This window comes from Vombatus ursinus, unplaced genomic scaffold (genome assembly GCF_900497805.2).
Source record: "Vombatus ursinus unplaced genomic scaffold, bare-nosed wombat genome assembly UNPS02014784.1, whole genome shotgun sequence".
Lineage (NCBI taxonomy): Eukaryota > Metazoa > Chordata > Mammalia > Diprotodontia > Vombatidae > Vombatus > Vombatus ursinus.
In genome coordinates, this window is record NW_020954562.1 from 2,648,075 (window position 1) to 2,669,678 (window position 21,604).

The following is a 21,604-nucleotide window of genomic DNA, read 5'->3' on the forward strand; positions in this document are numbered from 1 at the left end:
ATCCCTCTATCATCCATCCATCCATCCCTCTATCATTCATCCATCCAGCTCTCTGTCATACATCCATCCATCCATCTATCTAATTTTCCACGTACATGCTGCTTTTCTCCAATAGAATACAAGCTCCTTTAGGCCTGAGGACATTTTGCTTTTTGTCTTTGGGTCCCCAGCATCTTGCACAATTCTTGGCACATGCTTAAAAAATGCTTTTTGAATAAATGTATATTACAGGGTACCTTCATTCTTTGCACATCAAATTATCCCTTAAAAATGGTGTTCAGAACTGAATGCCATTCTCTACAGGTGTTCTGATCATCTCAGAGTTGACTGCTCCACTTCCAATACTGTAGCCCCAAAGTGCATTGGCTTTCCTGGCTACTGTATCACAATATGGGTGCATAATGAGCTCACATGAAGCTAAGACTCTCTAACCGTTTTCAAATAAATTGTTATTTTCAGGTCCCTCACATTCTACATGAGCATAGTTGATATTTTTTGGAACCTAAGAAAGTGTTATATATTTTTTTCTATTAAATTTCATCTTTTTAGTGTGAGACCATCATTTTACCAAGTAGCTACCTTTATGGATTCCAGTTCTGTCATCTAATACATTATCAACTGAAAATTTGATGAACATTCCTATATTTTTTATCCAAGACATTAATAAAAAATGCCAAGTAGAATAGGGCACCAAGTCATTCCACTAGAGACATCCCTCCAGGTAGCCATTAATCTATTTATCAGTAGCCTTTGGTTGTTCATTCATCTACAAACACACAAACCTGAGGATATTGTCATTCCATCTACATTCCTCCATTTAGAAGTCATACTTAATTCCTCCCTGTACTCCCCCCCAACCCAAATTCAATCATTAACCAAATAATAACAAAATTTCCCACAATTCATTGTCTCTTATATTCCTTCTACTCTCTGCCCATTTACTATTCCACTGTCAGATTTCCCTTCCTAAGATATTTTTCATCTTGTTACTGATTAAAAAAAAAACCTGCCACAAAATTTGCCATTTGATGATTTTCTTTTTCATTCATTTTCCTTGTGGTGCCATTCTTTAGTACGGTTGATATGGATCTGTCTTGCTTTGGCTATGATGCCAAAAGGCCTGCTTTCCACAATACATCCCTTGGGAGTCGTGTAATTGAACAAGACATCTATATTAGATTTGAAGGAAGGGCACTCTTCTGACTCATTCGGATGATTAAATTATCTTAAAAGTGTCTTGCCACTATGTTATGGTTACTTTCTTCACCACAAGTTATTATCTGTAACTATTTTAAAGATGGGATCAAATATGTACAAGTTGTGTTCAGACAAGATAGCTCTATTTGAGGCAGCTAGATAGTTTAGTGGATAGAGTGCTAGCTTTGGAATCTGAAAGACCTGAGATTAAGTGTCTTGATACTTACTATCAAGATATTTACTACCTGTGTGACTCTGAGTAAATAACGTAATCTCTTCATCTAGATTTCTTCATCTTTAATTATAGGTTACTATGTTGTTGGTAATATATTGCACCAGCTTTGATTGGCTGAAAGACCTTAGTCTTGAAGATAGAAGGCATAATTTCAAATTCTAACTCTTCTATATATTAACTATGTAATTGCCTTAGTTTCCTTATAGTAAGAGCACCTATTTCATAGTATTGTTGTGAAGTTCAAATAAGACGATATTTATGAAATGCTTTGCAAATCTTAAATCACCAAAGAAGTGTTAGCCATTGTTCTTGTTCTTATTCTTATTTCATTTAGATGTGTCTGCAACCTTGTAGATAATGACTGGAAAAAATGTAAAATCGTAGAATTTTCAAGCTAAGAGGTCACCTGACCAACTCCCTCCTTTAAGGACATGGAAGCTGAAACCCAGAGCAGTTAACACTTGACTAAGGTTGCTGTCATTTCAGTTTCTCCATTGTTTTTGAGAAGGATCAATGACAACAGGAGTAACGTCCTGACTTGCCGATGAATTGGATTTAAGTGAGATAGAGTTGTACAAAGTTATTAACGTCACTCTCTCTTCCAGAGTCATCGAAGTCCAGTGGCAAGACAAAAGCCAGGACAATTGGCAATGGCCCAGGATGCACAGAGTGACCTTGATGTCTCCCATGCTTGACAGTGGTCCAATACACCTGCTTCAGCTGCTTTAATGGCCATCGTAACAGATTGTTCTCATCCACCCATTCTTCTGGGTGTCTTTATGTGCTTGGGGTACCTCACTGACTAAGCTAGTTAAGGCAGACACAGAACTAAAATCTACAACTTTTGATTTATTTCCATTCTTTCCTTCCAAGTGATGGCCATCGAACTCAGGTTCAATGTACAAAGTGATTTAAAAAACCCTTTGTATCTAGCAAGATATACCTGAGAGGAGGTAGGGGTACAGATATGAGGTATAGGATCATAAAATTTAGAGCTAGATGGGGGCTTAGGGGACATCTCATTCAATGCCATCATTTTACAGATAAAGAACTGAGTCTCAGGGTGGGGAAATGATTTGTCCTATATCAAAAAGCTAGTATGTAAGAAAGTTTGTATTTGAAACCATGCCTTCTATATTATTTCCAAATCCAGGACTTTATCATCAATCAGAGTTGGTGCAATATATTACCTATAATCTAATAACATAATTATATAATATCATTCCACAGCTGTGCAACTGGGCAGGTTAGATATTGACTTCTACATTTCAGAAGCTCAAGCTAGAACCAAAACTCAATATAATTCACCATAAAACAATAGTTAATATTGGACATGTCAGAAGTATGAAAAATCAGATTGTCTGGGAAGAATGTTCTAACTCAGAAAGAGAGTGTAGGAAAGAAAAAAAAATAGTAAGGCATCCACTCACTATGTGGATATTACAAGCAAGGCCCCTTTAAAGATGCAGAATTAGAGACCAAAATTTCTATAAAATAACAATTCCTAGGAACATCCATAAGCACAATGAATTTGCATGCCTTGGTTTGCTCTTTTTTTAATTTCCCTCCGAAACTTTGGATTCTCCTTACACTTTACTTTCAATCTGACTTTTGCTACTGTCTGCTGAATCCAGTGAATTCCACTGGTCTGTAGATCTTGATTCTGGCTCCTGTGTGTCCCTTTGTGCCACAGCTGTTCTGTTTTTACTCTAGGTTTCATACTCTGATAACTACTTATGTCTCTTTCTACTTCAGATAGTATAGCAATTCATATGCATGTCCAGTGCAAAGCATCCATCCCTTCTGCCAGTCTCATATAGTCCTCTCATTGACAATTGTGACTGGATCACATGAAAACCATTGTCATACAAAAGCAACCATAGAAGGCCTGTTGTCAAACAAAGTCAAATTAAGGTAAAAATCACAAAAAAGTTATCCATAGCTGGCAATGCCTCAGCTTTATGGGGAAAAAAAATAAAACAACCTTGCTAACATCACAGTAGAATGGCAGTTCCTTTGAAAACAAAGACTATGTTTTGTTTTTTCCTTTCTATTTCCAGTGCCGGAGATAGTGTCCTGCTCATAGCAGACACTTAATAAATTCTTGTGGACATGAATTGAATTGACTAGCATGGAGACATTTGAAAATAAATGTTTAGATCTTTAAAAAATATATATTTTATATACAGTGATACCAATATAGTTAATTAACTTTGCTTTTCTATGTTCAGAATATAAGGTATTCCAGATACAGTGAAGTATCTTGTAGGAGAAAATATGTAGACATTGGGGACTCAAGATTAGGGAATTATTTTTTAAGAAAATGTATTTGTTTATTAAGAAAATAAAATATATGATAGAAGGTTAAAAAAAAGAAAATAAATGTTTAGGGCAAGTAAACGTCTGTGTTCTCCAAATCAAGGATTTTTAACAATTCCTATGTCATGGGCTCCTTTTCCACAATCTGGAAAGCCTATGGACCCCTTCTCAGTGTTTTTAAATTAATAAAACACACGGGATCACAAAGGAGATCACTTCTATTGAAATATAGTTCTGACAATGGCCTTATTGGTCCATCGAAGTCATATTTTTTGACTGATTACAAGGCACTATCAATGTGCCATAACACCTGCCATTTATTCTTATTGCAATTGACTCTTATTGTAATAATCTTCAATACTCTTAACTCTAAACTTTATTTATACAGCAATTGTCTGACTTCTTTTTAAAATCATTTTAACTAAAAATTGCCCTATAAGGATATGAAGGACAAACACCCTAAGTACAGAGGGTTAAAGCACACTAATCAATGGCTGGTGACAAGTAAAATTCTTCCATGTATTCTCAATTCTGCTTCTGAAAATTAATTCAGTAATCATACTAAGTGCTATATGGCAGGTCTTAGGCAGCATATAGGAGAAAGGGTAGGTTGCTAATAAGCCCATATTTTATTCTGAACACATCAGAGAACTAATTAGGTTTAAGAAAGGCAATCCTAAACCATAGATCTAAATGTAGCTATTATTGGCCAGTCTTCCTATTTATTTTGGGTTTCTGTTGGAAACCTAATTGTTTGATTATTTAAAAAATATGAGCAGAAGCTCTTTGTTGTATTTGGCCAATATAAACACATTTAAAGGATAGATTTTGTCTTGCAACCATGGTGAAAGCAAAGATATCTTTGTGGGGTTTGAGCCACCACCAATGAAGATTCTAAAATACCCTGTTGAGCATAGCCTTGGATAGAGTGGGACTCAAGGACAAGTTTAGTCATGAAATTGGGGGTAAGGGTAGGAAAGTATTAAAGATCTAGAAGCAAGCAGAATGTCAGTTATTACCATGCGAAAAGCAGATGGGGACAACAGGCTACATACGTGTCCAAGATTGACAATATAGAAGCATTAGGATTCAAAGGTCACAAAATGTAAATATTTCTTATATCAGGGAGCATATAAGGAACTGGGGGCCAGATAGTCTTAAGCTCTTCCAAAAGTTATGCTACCATCTGACTCACGTGATGTAATTAATATTTTTAAAGAATAACAATATTAATAGCTAACATTTACATAGCATTCAGTATGTGTCAGACACCGTGCTAAATGCTTTACAATTATTATCTCACTTGATCCTCACAATAACCCTGGTGGGTAGATATTATTATCACCAATTTGTAGATGAGGAAACTGAGGCAAAGAGAAGTCAGCTGGTAAGTTTCAGCAGCAAGATATAAGACTGCTCCATTAAGCACAAGTGTAAGGCTAGCCTGTTTATCTTCTGCTGGAGCTTCTGCTGCTGACAATTCCTCACTGCTGCTAACCTTTCCCAGATTGAAAAAATGGAGTTAGTACTCCACCTCATCATCACTTCCCTCTACTCCTCTGATTGAAAGGTGGAGTGATGAATTCTAAAACCTTCACTTAAGGAAGGAGCTTAGCTCAGAACATCTCTTCATTTCTGGTGGCTGCACTACTCTGGGATGTCTCTGACTTCTCCATCATATCCCTGAGTCAAATACATTCCTCTCTACCCCACAACTCCTTTCAGCTTCCTGTTAGGCATTGTCTTCCCCAATTAGATTATAAGTTCTTTGAGAACAGGAACTGTCTTGTTTATATTTCTGTCTCAAATGCATAGTACAGTGTTTGGCACGTAGTAATAATAATTAATTAATGTGCATTAACTAATAATTAATACATAATTAACAACTGTTTATTAATTATTGACTGAGTTCACACAGTGGTGGATATAATATTTGATTACAGTGAAATAAAACATTCAATGTGGAATTGGTCAATGAAAATGACCAGTTGAGAGAGCTTATCATTGAAACGGTATTCACGCATCAGTTAATTCACACCAATCTTACTGAACTCGATTTTTATTTTGTAAAACCAGATTGTTCAGTCAAATGTATTTCAACATATCTATTCATATTTTCTTTGGCTTATCATGTATTTTGGTTGAGTCTGGAACTGGCTTCCTTCAATCTGATGTTTTCCCCTTGCTTAACAAATTAGGATTGATATAAGGGAAAATGTTGAGCCTGATTCCAAACAAGTCCCATATGTGTAAACATCTGGGACTTCACAGCACATCACAGAGAAATGGTAGCATGAATTCGACTGCAGACTTACCTCTCTGCCAAAGTTTGCTGTTCATTGATTCCAACATTAAAGAGGACTGGGTATACATGTAACAGCTTCCCTTCTTTAATCTCTAGTGGCAGCAACTCAAACATCCTGGTTGGAAGCTTGACCTCTATTACATAATGTTCTCTGGAACAAAACAAACAAACAAATAAACAAAAAAGGAGGGGAGAAGAGTTTCACATCCTCTATGTTACTATGATTCTATGAAAAAAGGCAAGGCATCCCTTTAGAATGTAATTCAAAAGTGAGTGGAATGAGGAATTCCTTATTATTGGCTTATTGGAGGAGGGAGCTGATGATATCCTATAATCTTCATCCAATTATGTTTCCAATTACATCCTATAATCTTAACTCAATCTGGTGGGCAAACCATTCATATAAAAATATGAAAACAAAATTCACTAAATGATCAATGGATCATAAGATTCCTGATTTAGAGATGGAACTAAACTTAGAGGTGATCTCTAGTCTCACCCCTTCATTGCACCAAGGAGGAAATTGAGGCTAAGTGAGGTGAGCTGAATTTCCCAAGGTCATAGATAGCAAGAGCCAATAACGATAGCTTTGTTCCCACAGTGAAAACTAAACCAAGTCAACAAGCATATACGTATTAATAAGTTCCTACTATTTGCCGGCCACTGTGCTAATCACTAGACCGAGCCAAAAGTTGTGTTTTCAAGATTTGTGGAGTAGGGAAGTCTGGTTGTCATTAGCTATGAAAATGTAGGCAGTTAACTTATGTTTAAGGTAAACTACAGTGAAATAGTCTAAGAATAAGGTAATACTTAAGTTTTATTGTATGTCTGGGGGCAACCAAAGTCACAATCTAAGACAAATAGGCAGTTCCTTTGTCATATCAGCTTCTTTTTTTTTCTTAGTTCTTTCACTGTAAGCATGGACATAAGGATATTGCCACCATGAGCTATCTGGATGTGACCAGGGAGCTGTGCCCTATGGACATTTTGAACTGCTATGAACTCAGTGATGAGGAACAGTATCAGAATTTCTCTTAGAGGCACCATTTATCTGTGGTTGTCATCCTTGTTTTTACTAGCCTTGGTGTGACTATTTACCAATCTCTTAGGAAGGAATATGGAGAAAAAAGCTGGCATTTATGATTAGCATTAAAATGTTTTCAAAATACTTTACATACCAGGTAGTAGATTTTATATATATGTATATATATATATATAATATATATATATATGTCATTATCCCCATTTCACAGGTAGGGAAACAGGCTCAAAAAGTGAAGTGTCAGAGGCAAGGACTGAACCCAAGTCATCTAGATTTTGGATCCAAGACCTCTATTCACTTAGGCTACTTTGCTCCTCATCAATGACTCCATGTTTATATAATGCCCTTCAGATGAAAGACATTCTGCTATTTCTCCATGGGTTTACATGACTGAGTAAGAAACAAAAATGCTAGACATACTTGAACCTCTTCCTACACAAAGGTTTCTTCAATTTCCCCTAGAAAGTTATTCTGTGCTGAATATGAAGGTAACATGATTTTTGTTAGTGCTAATCTCAGCACTTCGTGGGTTGGTACTGACTGGCAGTAATGTGTGAGGAAGACTTATTTCTGGGCTTTTCACAGTTTGATTAAAAGAAATAGCAATGGTTAAAAATAAAATGGTCCATGTTATCCTTGTGAATGAGATTCAGGGTTCCCTTTATCTTTCCCAGTGATCTTTGATTTGGCCTCTGGATGCCTTTAATTAGACAGCAATTCAGCATCTTGCCTACTCAGAAATAAGCATAGACTTTTTTTTTTAATGAGGGCATGTAGGGGTTAATAGTTTCTTTTTAAGCTTTGACATGGAATCTCATGTTATCTGCCCCTAATCAAGAGAAGGGGAAGTGAGAACAGGGTTTCTGAGGATTCTTCCTCTCTTTCTTCCAGTTACAATGTTTCCAGGGACCTTGACCTACATTGAACCAGACTTCTTCCAGTACCTTTACAAAGGGGGAAATTAATAGCCAACGATAAGCAGTGGTTGTTTTGGGGCCTTTCTGATTGAAATGATTTACAAAGCAAAGCTTTTCTTCTCTTTGAGGACTACTCTACAATGCCATCATTTTTCTTAATTATTCCTGATATTTTGCCCATCATGCTCTGACCTTCTAGGCTATTTATTTCCAACCCTTCTCGGAAGGCTCGAAATCTGGGAGTGAATTGACAGGAATAATTAAGAAAAATGGAGGTATATACCCCCGACAGAGGAAATATATCTTTTTTTTTTCTAAAATGTTGCTGCTTTTAGCAAAATTTAATTTACAATCATCTCAAGAATTATGACGCTATTAAGGAAACGATTCCTGCAAAAAGTGAAAACACTTGGTGGTTTAGTTTGGATCCTAATAAAAGGGGAAAAAATAATCACAGTCATGGAATCTTTTAAAATTCCCCATATTTCATGGGAGCATTGACATATTCAGTGCAATAGTAGATCTACAAATATTTACAGAGTTAGGGAATTTCAGAGTCAGAAGAGAGCTCAAGGGTTATCTAGTACCCATAAATACAAAGAATCCCTAGTCTACACAACAAGTGGTCAATTACCCTCTGCCAAGAATGTACTTACAGTGGGAAGGAAACCAATGACCTGAGACAGCCTATTCCACTTTTGAGTGGCTCTCATTTTTAGAACCATTACTAGGCCATGGAAAACTCTTCATCCTGGAAGTTGTCTACACATGGACTTCTTACTTTGGAATTCCCTTTTGCTCCTTTGGCGTCTCCCTCTGATTGACTGGTTCCTCCCAAAACCTTCATTTAAAGGAGGAGGCCAAAGCCAGCCATACCTTCATTGCTGCCCAGGGTACACTCCTCACTCTGGACTTTTACCACACTCTCATGTGAGGTACCTTTACCTTTTCTTGCCTAACCCTTTAATTTTCAGCTTCCTTTTGGGTATTGCCTTCACCTATTAGAATGCAAGTTTCTTGAGGGCAGAGGCTGTCTTTCTTGCACAGCACCTAGTGCACAGAAAGATGATTACTGAATGTTTATTGACTTGACTTGATGACGTTGTCCCTGATGCGAGGGCCAAGTTTGCTTTTTTTTTTTTTTTTTTTTTTACACCTTCTGGTTGTTCCTGATTTGTCCCTCTGGCATTTGAGTTTTGCTAGATGTTAATTTTATCCATATAACCAATAGTATTTTGCATCAAAATGGTGCAATAGAAGCCAAAAAAAAAAATCCCTTTTACTTCCATTCACATCTATTGAAGAAGCAGCATGGTATAATTTACATAGAATTGAACTTGGAGTCCGGAAGACATGGATTCAAGTTCTTCCTGAGATGCTTGTCTATGTAGCCCTTGTTAAGTCATCAGCTCTTTGGGCCTCAATTTCCTCATCTATAAAATGATTGGGATTGGACTTGAAGAACTTGAAGGTACTTTCCAGCTTTAAATCTATGACAACATCAGCTTTTCTGCAAGAAGGTAATCCTATGGGTCCAACAGAACTTAATGCTTAGAAAATGGTCACCACTTACCGCCTTCCAGTTACAACTGGCAAGAAATCGTTGGATTTGGCTTCAGTTATTTTAAATGTTACTTTCTGCAAATCTGAAATGCCAATAGCCATATCCTCCAGCATTCCAATTTCTTCACCTGAACAGGGAAAAAACCTCTCATTACAAACAAGTCATTTGACAAAAATGTCACTAGAGATTATCTGCCCATGATGGAACTGGCTCTAGGCACTTGAGTGAATAACACCAAGTACAGTGATTCCATTTGAAAAGCTTTCCCTTGGACCTGATGGCTTTCAGGGCTGAAACAAGTATGATTTTATCAGACTCCAACATTAAAGTTCTCTTAAAGGGAAGAAAAATGGCACATGCTTTCTTAGAGGCTGGAAGGAATTTTAACTAGGTTAGTAAAAGAAAAACCTTTTTGATGTTGGTAGGGCTGATATTTGATTTCCATCAATGCCAAAAGTGGCTAGATTAGAAACTCCTGGGGCTGGAACTATGCTATCTTTTTATTCCACTGCCCTAACTGGGAAAGCATCATGGGTAAAAGGCTTGTGTGCCCTAAACTCTGAATGGGTGACAGTCTTTGACATTAAATGGCAATATAACCCTCCTACATTTAAAAATGACAAATTCAGGGTTCTATATTAAAATTCACTACAATTACACTTTCAAAACAAACATTTGAGTATGAAAAGTTTCATTGTAGCATAGTCTTAGATGGGCAATTCTACTTTAAAAGTTGTTTGTTGTTTCTGTAAGATTTGTTAAGATGAGGAAGTAAATTCCTAGTGTTTCATGTTGATCTTAAAAGTTTTCTGGGTAAACATTCATGTGTCTGGTGGCATGTTCATAAAATTTACCAAAAGGAATAATACTTACTATACGTGCTCAGTAGTCCTTCAAACTGTACAACCAAGCCCACAGTGTGAAGTTGCTGGAGGAAATCAGGATCATGAAAACTTGAGTGTAATTTCATTATAAATCCACAGACCAATCCTGCAAGCTAAAAACAGGATGGTATAAATATACTTGAAGAGGCCTGTTAGCTTAATTTTTAAGTATTTCAAGAAAGTTAGTTCTTCATGGGTCTGAGTAAAAATGATTATAAGATTCATATTATTTAATAAAATTATATTTTTGGAACTTATACTACAATTTATATAACTATATACAAACCACCCACGCAAATATACATACACTATATGTATTTACATGTATATGCTTATATATGTATACACATATACATGTATACTTATTAAAGGCAATCTTTGGCACATGGAAGGGACCTATTAGGAGAGCATTTCCATGGAAGATGGTGGGCAATGGCAGAACCATTGAAGACAATGAGGTCATTTCGATGATCTCTTTTCACTTTGCCTCTTTATTACATTTTTCTGCGTTCTAGCCAACTAGAGGTATTGTTAGAGGAATTCTCAATATCTTTTGCCCAGCATTGAATACCCTGGATCCATTCTCTGCCTCATTTCTTATCTAGCCTTAATCGTTGAATGGGCATTGCCTCAGTCAAAATGAGACCTGTTAAAGACCTTAGCTTAAAAAGGCCATGGTCTCCCACTTCATCCGGGGCTATCTCTAGTCATCCTGATCTATATCTTGGCCATGGACCCAGGTGGCTCCAGAGGAAAAGGTGAAGCTGGTGACTTTGCACATCTCTCCCTCACTTAAATCCAATTGACTTGTATGTCATAGCATCTTCTCCCTGATGTCATGGTCTTCTTTGTGAATGAAGGACAAACAACAATAATGACTCAGCTTTTGTCTATGCATATGATCTTGAGTAAATCACTTCACATATTTGGGCTTCAGTATTCTCATCTATACGGTGAAGGGGGTTGACTAGATGCGATGTGAAGTACCTTCTAGCTTAGGATTTATGATCCTCTATTCCCTCCTGGTCAAACCTTAAAACCATTGGGTGGAGGAAAACATGAAGGACGGTAGCTTAATTAAAGGTCTTTTAAAATTTCAATGACTTCTTTCTTCTTAATGAACCTAGAAGCTGGTGTTAATATTATAAAAGAAGTTCATGAAAGTGTGAAGGAAAGAAAGCTTTTTTTTTCTTCCTTTCTAACCTTTTCTACCAACTGATCTTAATCAGCTTCGAGCCCCTAAGCTTCAATGATGAGTCTTCGCAAGCTGACAGCTCACCATAATTAGGCCCACCTCCCCAGGCAGCCTCTGTGTTGTGTGTCTATACATGCACATACTTATAAACATGACTGGCAGTGTTGCATGGAGAATGGAGTCTCACTCAGCCTGAAGGGCTGGGATCCTAAATTCAAATCCTGGCTCTGACACATATGAGTTATGTCACCATGGGCTAATCATTTAACTCTCCGAATGCCTTGAGCAAATCTCAAAGACTCTAAGTTACAGCTCACTTGCCAGCCTGCATCCATGGAAGGAATTTCTGCACCAAGAGTTCTCTAGAATGATAATTTAACAGGAATGTACAAAAAAAAAAGATAAACTATAATTAATTAATATAGAATATCTTGTTCTTGTCATGTAAACTAAGCTGGTACACTAGATGGATGGTATTCAGGCCACTAGTATATTTTATAATGCTACATTGAGAGAGAACCTGTGCCTTTCATGGAAATAGAGCTCCCTCAGTTGGAAAGGGAAGAAATTCCCCATGGTACTCCTTTCCAACTCATGTGCTCACTATAACACAATTCCCATCAACAAATTTGTAATCTAGCCATCTGAAGGTTAAAAGAAAGTAGTATCAGTCTGATGTGAATTACAGATAACTTTTCCAATGTGGATGTTCTATTTGCTAAGGACTGGAAAGAAACTACGAAGAAACTAGTTTTTTCTTTCTGCATCAGAGAATTTTTAACTTTTTTTTTTGGTATCATGGACCTCTTTGGCAGGTTAAATCCCACAAACAACTTCTCAGATTGGTTTTATTTTTATAATTGAAGGAAATGTTGCATTTTATTATTTTTAATTTTTAATTTATTTTTAGTTCCACATTCTTTCTCTTTTTCCCCTCTTTCCCCCACCTGGTGAAAAGGCAAGAAACATAATATCCATTTTATGTATATGAAGTCTTAGAAAATATACTTCTGCATTAGCCATGTTCTAAGGGAAAAAATAAAATAAGAAAATAAAGGAAAAGATAATATGCTTAAAGCTATAATCTGAGTCCATTTTCTATCTGTGGGTGGGTAGTGTTTTTTGTCATGAGTTTATTGGAGTTGTGGTGAATCCTTGTATTGATCAGTTATTCATTCTATCACAGTTGATAATCTTTATGATATTGCTACTCTGGAGATCTTTCTCCTGGTTGTTTACTTTGCAAGAGTTTGTCTTCCAAGGTTTTTCTGAAATCAATTTCTTCATTATTTCTTATAACATGAGAGTCTTACATCACATTCAAATACCACAGCTTATTCAGCCATTCCTTAGGTGATGGGCACCCCTTTAGTCACCAATTCTTTGCTACCACAAAAAGAATGACCATATGTATTACATACAGGTCTTTTTCCTTTTTCCTTGATCTCTTTGGGATACAGACCAAGTAGTGGTATTGCTGGGTCAAAGAGTATTCAGGCTTCTGGCCCTTTGGCCTTAGTTCCAAATTGTTCTCCAGAATAGTTGGACAAATTCACAGTTCCCCAACAGTGCCTTATTGTACCGATTTCCCCACATCTCCTCTAGCATTTGGTATATTCCTTTTCTGTCATCTTAGTCAATCTAATCGATGTGAAGTGATACCTCAGAGTTATTCTAATTCACATTAATCTAATTATTATTGATTTAGAGTTTTTTTATATGACTATTGATAGCTTTGATTTCTTCTTCTAATAACTCCCTGTTCACATACTTTGACCATCTATCAATTGGGAAATGGTTTTTATTTTTATAAGTATGGCTCAGTCTCCTCTATATTTAAGCAATCATACCTTTATCAGAAAATTTTGTTCTAAGTTCTTCCCCCTAGTTTCCTGTTTTTCTTCTAATTTTGGTTGCATTGGATATCTTTGTGCAAAAACTTTTTAATTTTATGTAATCAAAACTATCAATTTTACCTTTCATGATCCTCTTTATGACTAGTTTGGTCAGGAACTCTTGCCCCACACATAAATGTAACAGGCAATTTTTTTTCTCCCAATCCCCTAATTTGCATATACAACTCTGTATATGTAAAAATCATGTACCCATTTTGAGCTTTTTTGGTACACAATGTGAGGTGCTGGTCTACTCCTAGTTTCTTTCCATTTTCCCCAACAGTTTTTCTCAAAGAATGAGTTCTTGCCCCAGTAGCTAAGATCTTTGGGTTTATGAAACATGAGGTTACTGTGCTCATTTGCTTCTACATATTGTGTACCTAACCTATTCTATTGCTCAAATATTCTATTTCTCATTCAGTACCAAACTGTTTTGATGATTGTTGCACTTTGTAATACAGTTTGAAATCTGCTAGGCTCCCTTCCTTCAGATTTTTTTAATTGATTCCCTTCATATTCTTGACCTTTTGTTTCTCCAAATGATTTTTTTCCCCTAGCTCTATGATGTAATTCTTTGGTTGTTTGTTTGGAATACTGAATAAGTAAATGAATTTAGGTAGTATTGTCATTTTTATTATATTGGCTCAGCCCACCTGTGAGCAATTCATATTTCTCCAATTATTTAGATGTGTTGAAGAGTGTTTTGTATTTGTGTTCATATAATTCCCATGTGTCTTGGAAGGTAGACTCCCAAGTATTTTATATTGCCTATAGTTATTTTAAATGGAATTTCTTTTTCTATTCTTCCTGCTAGATTTTGTTAGTAATTTGCCAAAATGTTAATGATTTATGTGGTATTATTTTAGATCCTGCTACTTTGTTAAAGTTGTTAATGATTTCAACAAGGGTCTTCTAAATAAATCATCATATCATCTGGAAAGAGTGATAATTTTGTTTTCTGTTTGCAATTTTTATTCCTTCAATTTCTTTTTTCTTGTCTATAACTGCTATTGCTAGCATTTTGAGTACCATAGCGATAATGGACATCCTTGTTTTACCCAATATCTTGTTGGAAAGGCTTCTAGTTTATTTACATTACAGATTATGTTTGCTCCTGGTTTTAGGTGAGTACTACTCATCATTTTAAGAAATGTTCCATTTCTTCCTATGCTTTCTATTCTTTGTATTAGAAATGAGCACTGTATTTTGTCAAAAGCTTTTTCTGCATCTATTGATGTAATCATGATTTTTTTTTGCTATTTTTGTTATTTAGATGGTCAATTATACTTGTAGTTTTCATAATACTGAACCAGTCCTGCATTCCTGGTATCAATTCAGTCTAGTCATAGTTCATGATTTTTGTAATAAATTCCTATAATCTCCTTGCTAGTATTTTATTTGTTTTTTGCACCAATATTCATTAGGGAGATTGGCTTCTAGTTTCTATTTTTGCTGTCCCTGGTTTAGGTATTAAAATCATATTTGTGTCATTAAATATCTGCTCTATCTCTCTTTTATTGATGTAAACACTTAGAAATATAAATTTTCCCCTAAGTATTGCTTTATATTCCGCAAAGTTTGGTATGCTGTCTCATTGTTCTTATTCAGTTATTTTAATCATATCTGACTCTTCATGACCTCATTTGGAGTTTACTTGGCAAAGATATTGGGATGGTTTGCCATTTCCTTCTCCAGTTCATTCTATGGATAAGGAACTGAGGCAAACAGCATTAAGGAACTTGCCCAGGGTCACACAGCTAGTAAGCATCTGAGGCCAGATTTGAATTCACTGAGATAAGTCTCCTGACTTCAGGCCCAGCATTCTATCTACTGTGCCACTTAGCTGGCTCTATCCCATTATTGTCATTATCTTTAATAATATTATTGTTTCTTTACTTTGTCTGATGTCATGATAATTATCTCTGCCTTTTTTAATTTAGCTGAAACATACTAGATTCTGGTCTAGCCCTTTATTTTAACTCTTTGCGTGTCTTTCTGTTTCAAGTGTGTCTCTTGTAAAAAATACATTGTTGGATTCTGATTTTTAATGCATACTGCTATATGCTTCTCTTTTATGGGTGAATGCATTCCATTCACACACACAGTTATGATTGCTAATTTTGTATTTCCTTCCACCCTATTTTTTTCTGTGTATCCTTCTCATTTTTTATCCTGTCCCTTCTTCAAAAGTTTATTTTGCTTCTGACTACTGCCTTTCTTAATCTAACCTCCCTCTTCCTACCCTCCCTTTCCTTAGCCCCTTCTCCACCTACTTCCCTATTAAGATGATTTCTATAACACTGTATGTGTGTATGCACACATAGATACATACATAATACATATGTATGTATATATTCCATGAACCAGTTCCGATGAGAGTGAGGTTCAAGTGTTGTCTACTTCTCCAATTTGCTTTCCATTGTATAAACTCTTCCTTATATGCCTTTTTTATATGAGTTAATTTTCCCCACTCTTTATCTCTCTTCCATCCTCTTTCTCAGCCTTCAATTCTTCTTTCAAGATTATCTCGATATAATAGGCTAATATCCATGCCCTTAGTCTAAGTAAATTCTTTCTAAGTGCCCTAATGATGAAAAAAGTTCTTAGTGGTTACAAATATCACCTTCCCACATAGAAATGTAAATAGTTCAACCTTGCTAAGTCTCTTATTACCTCTCACTTATGTTTACTTTTTTATGCTTCTCTTAAATCTTTGGTTTGAATGTTAAATTTTCTATTGGCTCTTGTCCTCTCATCAGGAATACTTCAAAGTCATCTATTTCATTAAATATTTGTTTTTCCCCTGTAGGACTATTCTCTGTTTTCCTAGGTAGGTTATATCATATTCTCAATACTACACTTTATTGTAGTAGCTGCTAAATCTTGTGTGCTGCTGACTATGGCTCTATAGTATTTGCTTTATTTCCTTCTGACTTCATGAGTATTTTCTCCTTAAGTTGAGAGCTCTAGATTTTGGTTATAACATTTTCTGGGAGTTTTCATTATTTTGGGATCTCTTCAGGAGGTCACTGGTGTATCCTTTCAATTTCTACTTTGCCCTTTGGTTCTAAGATATCAGAACAGTTTTTTTAATAACTTTTTGAAATATGATATCTAGTCACTTTTTTATCATGATTCTCAGGTAGTCTAATAATTATTAAATGATTTCTCTACAATCTATTTTTCCAAATCAATTGTTTGTCCTATGAGATATCTAACATTTTCTATTTTTTCCAGTCTTTTAGCTTTGTTTTATTGTTTTCTGATGTCTCATGGAGTCATTAGCTTTTTCCATTCTAAGTTTTAAGGAGTTATTTTCTTCAGGGAGATTTACTACCTCTTGCCATTTGATCAATTCTGATTTGTAAGGATTTATTTTCTTCAGTATTTTTCTGCCTCTTTTACCAAGCTGCTTATTTTCTTTTCATTATTTTCTCACATAGTTCTAATTTTTTTCCCCAATTTTTCTTCTACCACTCTTATTTGATCTTAAAACCAATATTTTTGCTCTTTTAAAAATCTCTTTCTTTAGCTCTTCGAGGTTAGGGTGGTATTCAACCTGCATTTTTTCTCCGAGGTTTTGCTTATAGATGTTTTCAAGTCATTGTCTTTTTCTGAGTTTGTGTCTTGAGCTTCCCTGTCACCAAAGAAGATTTTTATGATCAGTTTTTTTTGGTTTTGTTTTGTTTGATCATTTTCCACCCTATTGCTTGACTTCGAACCATGTGTTATAACTACATAGTTCTAACAACACGTAGTTGGGCTTTGCTCACCTCTGCAAATGGGGGATGTCTGATTTAAGTTTCTGTCTGTTATGACCTCTTGCTGCTTTTATACTTTAGTGGGGCCTGTGGGTTTTTGGTGTGGTGGGGGGAAGTCTGGTCACCGTCCTCCTCGTCTGTGCTCTGGTCCTCACATAGCTAGGATCCCTGTTCCCTTGCAGCCGCACCCACGCCTCCCCACCCTAGAAATGGGTAAAGGGTGACAAAACTACCGAACAGCACCTGAGCCCAGTCCTAGCATAGGTGTCACTAGGGTCTCTTTCTGATCAGATGTTCGGTTCCCATACTGTCCCTGGACACTGGGCCACTCCCTTCAATTGCTGCCGCTGCCCGGGATTACTGCCACCACTGGTGCTGCTTCTGCTACATGTATTCCTGGCAAACCTCTGTCCTACTGTCCAAAGTCCTATTTTTCTGTCTTCCTAAGCTCCCTTGAGCTGGAAAAATGATTCACTTTGACTTTTAATTGGCTTTCCTGACCAGAATTTGGTTTGATGCAATTTTTTAGGTTGTTTTGGAGGGGGTATATTGGGAGAGCTCTGTAAAATGATGTTTTCACTCTGCCATTTTGATTGTGCCAAAACGATACATTTTAATTAGATCTTAAAGAAAGATATATATTTTCCCCGTCCCAAAGTAATGGACTCCTAAAATCTATTTACAGTCTCTTTAGGAATGAAATGACTGCAGAACTCAGCTCTGAGATAGAACTTTCTGGAAATTCTAGATGTCCCTTCCATGGAATGGAAGAGCGAGCACAGACATGTATATGTAGAAGGAAAAGAGATCAGAAATTGAATGCTAAAGTTAGATGACTTTTAAAAATGAATCAGGCACCATTGCCTGGCTCTTAGGAATATTAATATTCTCATCAACAAAACCAACAAGAAGGCAAAACAGCATCTACCGCTTGGCTGAAGACAACGTCCCTCCTGAGGGTCAGCATCAGGCACTGTGGCAAGCTGCATGCAAGCTCCTGCAGGAGCACGAACGTCAGAGACTGCTTGGCCCTGTTCACCATGTCCCCCATGCAGTCCTTCAGGGTCAGGATCAGAGGGTACAGCTGCTCGTACCAGTCCTCTAGAAACAGAACAGAACAAAACAGGGTATTGGGGCATAGGACAACTGGAAGAAAGATCCCAGGGCCCACGTTACGCAGGCCACTTCTCTTCCCAAGCAGAGATTTGGGGATATTTAACTCTCCCACGAAGGTTCGGCCTATAGGTCAAATAAAGATTTTATATGTTTCATGATGTGGAAGAACAGAGGGATATCAACTTGTTGGCAAACTTAAGGGACCAGAATCCAATAAAGAGTTAAAAGAATGTTCTCTTCACTATGTGGACACTTGGGTTTTTAACCTCCATCCTAATTATAAATATAATGAATTATGTAAGTGCTAACTCCTTTCCTCAATTGCAGATTTTATTTAGAAAAGAGAGTTCTGCCTGGTGTCAGTTATTACAAATTCTGGAGGACTATGTGACATTCCACTTAATGTACTCAGAGATTAAACAGTAGGATGACAAATTAAATTTAATATGGATGAATGCATGCTGGAAAATGATTTATGCATGAAGGCAGGCCCTGAGATACATGATCAGGAGACAAAGATGAGGGTGTCATGGCGGTTAACTGGAGGCAGACCTTCATCCAGGGGTCTCTCACCAGTTAGGGGATGGAAAAGGGTAAGGAAAACAATCCTAAAGTATCATAGTCACAATCTCATCTTGTCCAGTTTCATTAACTCAAATTAAGTGGAATACAAGGACCCAGATAAGGATAACCAAAATGGTTGAAGGGATTTACATCTCATTAAAGGCTGCAAATTAGTTTGAAATGTACTTCTATTAAGTCCCTAGTTGTCTGACTATATAAATAAAAGATTTTAGGGACTTTTAGGAGCATTATACAAAGGGCTTACTGAAGAATTCAGAATTATGGAGGCTATTTCGAAGGCACATGCAAACCCTTTGAAGAAAAACAACAATGGCAGAGGAGGGAGAGAAATTCACATAATGAAAGTGAAACTAACCTGTCAGTAAATAAGATGACCCTCTGAATAAGGATTCATGATTATGCCAGTGGAGGCACACTCTTTACCCATGCAGTTCAGAACCCCTCCATGCTTTAATAGGTTGTCTTCATGACTTCCTCAACTATTCCAATTAATCTATGATTTCACTGCTTTGGGTGTTCCTACAGTGATGGAGACTATAAGCCATGGCTGCCTGTGCGCCTAGTGGGATTCTCCTCCATATCCTTATACAACTTTACCACAAGCGTTCCACCCAATCCCCTGGGAGGGTGGGGTGTGAGGGAAGAAAGCACTGAGGACACCAGTAGAGCACTTAGCCTGTCCACCTGTCAAGCTTGGCTTTTGCCATATGACTGGTCTATCTTTTTCACTCATACATTTGCCTGATGATAGCCTTCATTCCAGCTCTTCTCCAGTTATTTGCTACATGCTACAGCTTGCTCATACCTACCCACTTTGCATGTCTCTTTTGCCCTCTGTGGGATGCTCATTGTTAAATCTTTAGACTACAGTATTCCATGGATCATACCTATATATCACCATTAATATTAGTCTGAAATTATTTATTCATTATATTTAATTCTTAAATATTATTCCTAAATGGGCATTTGTTTCTGTGAGAAAGTTTGGGGTGATTAAAAGAGTTTTATAAAGTCCTGATGGCAAACCAGTCCATTCTCTTCCTCCTATTTAACTTGGGGTGCAGCTCATTGTCCATTGGACTGTCTGCCCCATATGTATATAAACTGAAAAGGTTGTCCATTTAATTGTATATCATAATCTGGGCCATCAGCATATTAATTATTAGCTGCTGTTGGCAAAACCTTGGTGGCCAGATCTCCGGTAGTGAAACTCCAAGTTTAGCTAGATAGCTAACAACAGACTATATAGACCTTTTCTAGTCCTATTCTCAAAGCCTCTTCAGGTTGGTAAGAACTGGGAGTTTATTTGTCTAGCATAACCTTAGACTGAGAATGAACATAGATTCACTACCAAGTCACATGGAGATAAACAACTAAGAGTTCAGTGAAGCAGCCAACAGTAGAGGACTCTGAGCAATTCCACTTTGCAGGAGTCTAACACTATGTGTCTTGTATGTACATAAGCATTTGCATTTCGTCTCCTCCATCAGAATGTGAACATTTTGAGAGCAGGAACTATTTATGCCTTTCTTCATATCCCTAATGCTTAGCACAGTGCCTGATGCATAGTAGGAGCTTAATCAATGCTTGCTGGCTGAGTAAATTATAGATAGTGGTTAGGCTTTACAAAGTGTCAGGTTATTCGTAATCTTTGCCTCCTTAATGATTTGTAAAGATTACATTGGGTTAATCTTCTTTTTACCAATACTAACAATAGTCTTATTTTCAAGCCACGAGATCATCAGCAATACTCACAAAAGAACATCCTATGCTCTCCTTTTCTCTTTCCTTGCCCTTTCTTTTCTCTCTATCTCTCCATTCCCCCTTTCCACTCTCTTCCTTCCCCCCCTTTTCTCTAAATCTCACAGGCTTATGCACGCAGCCTCTCATCCACAAAGAAAAACACACAACTTAACACTTTCCCCTGAAAGACTTGAATATTGTTACTAATTGATGCATATAACGAATATGCCAAAGCTACAGAGAGTACAGTGTAGCTTTGATTATTGAACTGGGTTGTGAGAACTGTCATGACTAACTTCTTCACAGAAGACTTACTTACTGAATGAAAGATAAAGACTACATACAGTAGATGGCACTGGTTTATCAGGTTAAAATGGGACTACTGTATTTATTGTCACTCATTCAGTTTAGTTCAGTACATATGTATTAAGTACACTGTGCGCAGAACAGAGCTAGACACTAGCATCATCTTCTTACAACATGAATAGAATGTATTCCTTCTGGCAAAAAAAAATGGAAAGTTAAGTGGATCTTTGTTTTGTTATTGTTTAAACGAAATAGATGAGATGTAGAGTTCTGGAAAGTTCCTTCTTAAAAAATCTATTTAATATAGTTTCTGAGTCTGAGCCAGTAAGATCTTTAGACCAACAGTCAAGTCAATATCATACTAATCTTAAGTTCTCTGCTAAGAATTCATTTATTCTTCATTCAAAATATATTTTCCCATGTGAAATGAATGGGCCGTATTAGGCTGGGTGGGACAGGAGTGGGGATGCCAAGGCATTTGAGACAAATCTTTGTCATTTAGGAGCTGTCTTCATCTTAGAAGGAGAGTAAAGAATAGAG

General features: G+C 36.6%; 1 protein-coding gene across 6 annotated transcripts in view; it reads right to left on the reverse strand.

Annotated features, from left to right (window-relative positions):
• The window catches only part of INPP4B (inositol polyphosphate-4-phosphatase type II B), a 920,894-nt gene that overhangs the window by 99,568 nt on the left and 799,722 nt on the right, over nucleotides 1-21,604 (reverse strand). For all 6 annotated transcript variants that reach the window (XM_027866808.1, XM_027866807.1, XM_027866810.1 and 3 more), the window contains 4 exons: nucleotides 18,243-18,415; nucleotides 10,453-10,576; nucleotides 9,589-9,706; nucleotides 6,067-6,207 (listed from right to left, as the gene is read on the reverse strand). In XM_027866808.1, coding sequence (XP_027722609.1) covers nucleotides 6,067-6,207; nucleotides 9,589-9,706; nucleotides 10,453-10,576; nucleotides 18,243-18,415 — 556 coding nt within the window. The remainder of the gene's footprint in view (nucleotides 1-6,066; nucleotides 6,208-9,588; nucleotides 9,707-10,452; nucleotides 10,577-18,242; nucleotides 18,416-21,604) is intronic.